The sequence below is a fragment of the Schistocerca cancellata genome, chromosome 6 (genome assembly GCF_023864275.1).
Source record: "Schistocerca cancellata isolate TAMUIC-IGC-003103 chromosome 6, iqSchCanc2.1, whole genome shotgun sequence".
Taxonomy (NCBI): Eukaryota; Metazoa; Arthropoda; class Insecta; order Orthoptera; family Acrididae; genus Schistocerca; species Schistocerca cancellata.
Genome location: NC_064631.1, coordinates 229,784,576 through 229,790,575, shown reverse-complemented (window position 1 = coordinate 229,790,575; position 6,000 = coordinate 229,784,576). Strand labels below are relative to the sequence as shown.

The 6,000-nt window shown below is 35.9% G+C and overlaps 1 protein-coding gene across 2 annotated transcripts in view; it reads left to right on the top strand.

The window, feature by feature from the left end:
• Nucleotides 1-742: 742 nt before the first annotated feature.
• Nucleotides 743-6,000, top strand: part of LOC126191111 (protein l(2)37Cc) — a 29,564-nt gene continuing 24,306 nt past the window's right edge. The window contains exons 1-2 of one of the 2 annotated variants that reach the window (XM_049931853.1): nt 743-792; nt 1,120-1,220. In XM_049931853.1, coding sequence (XP_049787810.1) covers nt 1,133-1,220 — 88 coding nt within the window. In that variant the 5' untranslated portion in view covers nt 743-792; nt 1,120-1,132. Of the gene's footprint in view, nt 818-1,119; nt 1,221-6,000 lie in introns of both variants that reach the window. The other variant, XM_049931852.1, reaches the window with a different exon arrangement.

Below are 6,000 nucleotides of genomic sequence, written 5' to 3'. Positions count from 1 at the left end.
TTCGTCAGTATTTGATGTGGTTTACGAAATATATCCAGCGGTAATGTAAGGTGACTTACCCTGTATAAGAAAATAGCCGTTAAATAAGCGCACCTACGAATGAACTGTGATTTGTTTAAACTTCAGACTACAATCAGAACGATTAGTACACCAGTAAGCGACGCAAGCCGGCATTTTTTTTTTATCAAAACACTTCACGACTACACGGCATCAAACTACCAGAAGCGAGTGTTTTGGGGTAGCTAACATGGCGGATCTTCACTTGGGTCGGGTTGAAGTTTGTGACGTCATGACAACTCCTCTTATTTTTACCTCCATGGTTACAACACGAGTGAGCCAGATGAAAATAAGGTTAACTTCCGATGTTAGCAAAACTTTCTTCCCGAGATACCTTGACGTGACATATCGTGCTGTGACGTGGTGGTCTGCTGCGTCCGTTGACGGTCTGCGTGAATTCTGTCATTTTAAATGCTCTGTGAAATTTTTTGAAGCGACGTTACGGTAAGTGTGAATTCGCCTTTAGCCTACAGGCATAAGATATGTAAGCAGTCCTCACTTTGCAGGACTTTACTCCAGTGTTTAGTATGAATGTCTTAAGAGTTTTTAACGATACCATAAAGCCAAAACGCTTTTTAATTTGTCGCTGGTTTCTCTTCTAACGTCTTTAATCCTGAAGATTTCACAAACCATTGGCGCCAATCATCGTTGCACTGTCAAAGTAATAGATGTTGATCCGAGTTTTCCGTAGTATCTTCACATTGTAATCTTTGGTTTCGCCCTGACCACCAGCAGGTTTGTACTGTAGATAGCCAAAAAAGTATGTATAAACTTTAAGGTTCTTGAGTTAATTTTAATATTCATTTTTTGTGGTTGTATTGCACTTGTGTGGATTTCGGTGGAATAAAGCCCTGTTATATTGTCATAGGACAACCTCCTTACCCAATAGTTTACACCGTTAAAAAGTTTATGCTACTCACCGGCCTATGTTGAGTGGATATTGCATCAGGAAGTTTGTTGTCCAGTTGTTGTCATAACATTTGTTATAGTATGTAGTCACCTTAAATACGTAGGTTCATAGGCAAACATTATTTATATATAATATATTTTGTTTGTTTTCAGTTTTGAATGTACCATGGCAGCCCAGTTTTTTAACAGGCTCGGTCAGATTGGTCTGGGAGTAGCTGTAGTTGGCGGTGTTGTTAATTCCGCATTATATAATGGTAAGTACAATTTATAGTGTGTTTCTGGTTGTTGCACCAGCGAAAAACTCGTGTAGAGTGTCAGTTGAACGCATAAACTATTTTTTTTGTTTTCCTGCATTTTAGTCACAGTCGTGATGCATTTTATTTCGACTTTTTAATGAAAATTGTCTAGACCATCAAGCAGTGCCTGGTCAATACATCAAAATTTGGGTTTGCGTTAAAAATGAAATAACTGTGCCAAATTTAGTGCACAAGTAGATTAATTTGATTTTGAGGCTGGTAACAATTCTTTGATAAACCACCATACTGTTTGGTCTGTGTATATAGCTGTATAGTGGCATATCATTGTCCTTATATAATGTCTTGTAAGTATGTGTACATTACATAATAATTTGTGAAGCGAATTATCTCCCAAAACACACTTTGAAGGTTGATGGCTGTTAAGGTGCTAGATATGATACTAACTAGTGCAGAATGTCATAATTTTTTCCAACAGGACCGTAAGTAATGTATTTATGAACTTCATTTTATTTTTGTGTGATGTTTTTGCCGGCTGTTGTATAGAAATGAACGCTCTTAAGAAGTTACTATGAAATATTTTTTTAGATGATTTGTTTAGATCATCATATGATGCATATATAGAGTATTAATTCAGTGCAATGGTGGTTTTATCCTAAAGAGTGGCCTTACATAATCTAACCATATCAATTAGCACTTTATCATTATTGTTCATTTTTCTTTCAAAATGTGGCTTAACTGGAACGAAATGATTTACACTCTTAACTGTAATGAATAACTTAGAAGTATATTTATGATGCATGATCGTGTGTTAAAAAAAGAAAATGTTGATCAGTTAACTTAAAAAAGTTAATTCATTGGTTTTGCCTAGCTGATAGCAAAGAGAAGTTATAGCCGCCCCAAAACCTGAATACCTGGCATTTTCTTTATATATATTTACAAGAGAGACTCATACAAATTTTTTGAGGCACCTAATTTTAACATTAGCTTTGAGAAATAACTAAGCTAGAAAGTAGAAAATTTAATGACTGAGAATGTAATCAGTACTACACTGCTGACACATTTGCCGTAACACAGAAAAGGGTCTCTCCAGAGATAGTTGATGGTACAGTGATCATTGCATTGTTGAAGTGCTTCTAAGACAAACTAAATTAATAAGATTCTGTACAAAAGCTGAATGATAGTTTAATGCTCTTATAATTATATATATGTTGGTATACTGATACTAAAAAATGTGTGTTAAATAATGATAAATACTTCAAACCAGAGCAGTTGAACAACAGTTTTGAAATCATTGGCAAAGATGTTTCCCTCCCAAACTTATGCAGGTCTTCCAGACTGCTAAATAGCACACTGAGATGCAGCAAAACAAGTTGTGTTCAGTGGAATCTGTTGTAAATAAAACTGAATCGTATTGAAAAAAAAATTTAGGTATAAAGCAAAGGAAATAATGAGTTCGCAGGGAATAACAGTGCCACATATGACACACTGGAATCATTGGCCAGGAATTCAGTAATGTTTTCCTCCCAGTGCCATTAAACATTTCCACCTACTAATGAACCACTAAATACAGGTGTAGAGTATTTACTCAGATGAACATTGAGTACAACTGTGACAACATTAAATTAATTTAAATTTCAGAAATTGGCTAGAGTGTGATATTGAATCACACTGAAACCTTCGTTGTGGTGATGTCCGACTGAACACAGCTCAAGTTCTAGGTTAGGTGGAAAGGTGTTAATCTGGATGTGGGTAGGCAAAGCCAACATTGTGAATGCCAAATTAGGATTTTGGTAACAGATTGAGTTGTAGCTTAGCCTAATGTGTATTGTTGCAGCATGGTAAATTCACAGTATGTATATTGGATAATGAACAAGACTCTGAGGAATATTTTTATCCATATTATGTAATGTACATAAGCTACAAAAATGCATTGGGGGGGGGGTCAGAGGGGGGAGTTCCGCTGCATAACTTTCACCCCAAGCACAGTATTGCTAAGGGTAGTTATTGTTGTACAACAGTATTATTGTGTATTAGCATTTGGATGTGATAGGACCATCATCAAGTTACTTTCACCATAGACTCAAGATTTACTTCCTGACAGGCTTAGTATTGCAACAGTGTATTCCGTATGTAAAAATCAAAAAGAAACTTACAGTTATTACAGATTGAGCTTAACAACAAAAAATACGTTGGGATATTCTGTGAATTTGCCAATGTTTTACATTGTGTGCACCGTGAAATTATATTTGCAGGAAAAACTAAAATATTATTTCATTAATGGCATTCTATTACTAGGAGGTGACTTACCTACATTATATAATCGAGCAGAGAATAAAACCTAATTCAGAATCGAGGTAGAAAAAATGAAAGACATTGTGAAAAACTTGTTCAGTTCCTTGTGTGGCTGTCCAGATTTAAGTATTTCATGGATTCTGTAAATTGCCGAGGGAAATGCTGAAATGACAGTCACAGACATGCTTATTAGAGACACTGCTGTGGCAGCTAAACAGGCCTACAACTTATTCACACCAAACAGTTGGCCTTAACCTCAGTGATTCACAGTAGCCCATGTTGAACAAAGTAAAGTGGCTCAGCTGAAATAGAAATAAATTTTAATGTTCAGGCACCTCCAAAATAGTGTGAATGGGTAATGTGACTTGCCAATACTGTATATTGTGGACTATAAGATGCTACTTTAATTTTTAAGCTTTTTTTTATTTTACCTTTTCTATCATTAGATTTCAAAGTGGGGCTAAAAACATTCATAGTGTATAAAGCTGAACTGACCTTTAAAATCCCTGAACTTTCTTCTTCTTCCTCTTTGTTGTCATCATTGTCCTCTTCATAAATAAAATGGTCTTCACTGCCATCAAGAGCGTTACTTATGCTGCAGTTCTTGAAAGATTTAACAGTAATAGTTTTACCCACTGACACACTTGTCTGATTGTAAGTAGTTTTAAAGCTTCCTTCGGTGTGAATTCATGTTGGGTTTCATCCATCATCCATTTGTTCCATTCCTCTCTCACATACACCATAAATGGTTTAACTGTGAAGACATCAAGAGGTTGCAATCGTAAAGTAAGTCCTCCTGAAACAACAGCAAGCTTTATATTTCCCTATTACAATTTCTCTTTCACAGAATTTTTCAAATGGCTACTAAACTGATCTAGCACATGAAGAGAACCCTTCGTCAATAAGGCATCTTCTCTCCCACACTTTGTTAATCTATAATTTCATACCAGCCTCGCCCAGCCCTTGTCATGTACGTGAACAACACGTGGTTGTATTTCAAAAGGTTTTGGCACTATTTTGCACCTAAAAATGATCATTGTATTGAGTTTAGTAGTGTCAGCACACCATGAAAGAACAACAGTGTAGTGTATTTTTTCATGTCCAGTTGTTGTTATAGTTACAGTTTTAGCACCTTTCATGGCAACAGTTCTGTTCCAGAGCACACCAAATGTCTGAGGAATTTTGTCCATTTTCAGTATTTGGTTTAGTTCCACTGTGGTTTTCTTTTTATGCTGAATAATAAAGTGATGGAAAGATAATATTTTCTCTTCATACTCATGTTGCATTTTCTGGGATATTTTTGTTTTGGTTTGGGTACTAAGTCCATGATACTTCATAAACTTGTAGCAGCGTCCAATTCCACCCTTAAAGCCTCTTAAGTTCCATTGTAGCACTAGCTTATGAGTGTGTATTTGAATCATTTTTCTATTATTTCCAGTGGTATTTTGATGGCGTCCTTGAATCCATTTCAATACATCATCTTCTATTTTTGGCCATTTTTGCATTCTTTCCTCTATTTGCACATTTAGTCTTCCTCATTTGTTTCAGTTCCTCTTTAATAGCCCACCAATTGTGAATGGCTTTTCTGTGGATGAAGGCCAAAATGCTTCTCAACTACTCTGTTTCCATGCTCTTCTGCACATGTTATTACTTTCAATTTGTAGTCCACATCGTATGAATACCTTTTATTTTTTCCATTATGAAACTAGCTACTAACAAAAACATTGTACTGTTACCGATAAGACAAATCGATCAACACCATAGACTGTAATGATGTATCATAGGCTAGACAGTGTTATGGGTTTGTGATTTTTTTTTTTGGGGGGGGGGGGGGCTGTGTTAGCAAACTTATGAACCCCTGCAACTCATGTTCATTGCATCAATGCACTGCTGCTGCCAGTTGAATTCAGTGTTGTAAGATAGGTTTAGGTTTCCTGCGGCATCAACTATATTGTCATTTTTAAGATTTGTGGAAATTTTAAATCAAACACTACAGATTTTTTGTTAATTACAAGTAATGCATCTGAATTTTGGATGCAATTTTTCGAAGAAAATGTGTTGTAAAAGTCCTTAAAGTACAGTATACCGGGTGTACCATTTATATTTACCACCCTAAATAACTGTTTGACCAGATGCAAATTACAAAGTGTTTCAAGCAAATGTACTTTAGCCGTCAGGGGGACATCAATCAGCATGATTGCCTTCGTTGTAGCTTTGTTTTTTACAGAGATATGAACAGCGGTATGACTTTTTTAAATGACATACTGTATTTTTTATTCGGTAATTAATTTTCTCTCCGTATCACAGTGTACCATTCACTGAAACACAACATTATTAATTACATAACACAACATTGATGTTGACACTCCCAGCACTTAGTGCAGGTACTCAGGGTAATGGAACACTTCCACGTGCTGACGTTGACAGAGGACAAATGTAAACATAAGTAGAATTCACACCCGTCATTCTGTCAACCATCGTCAGT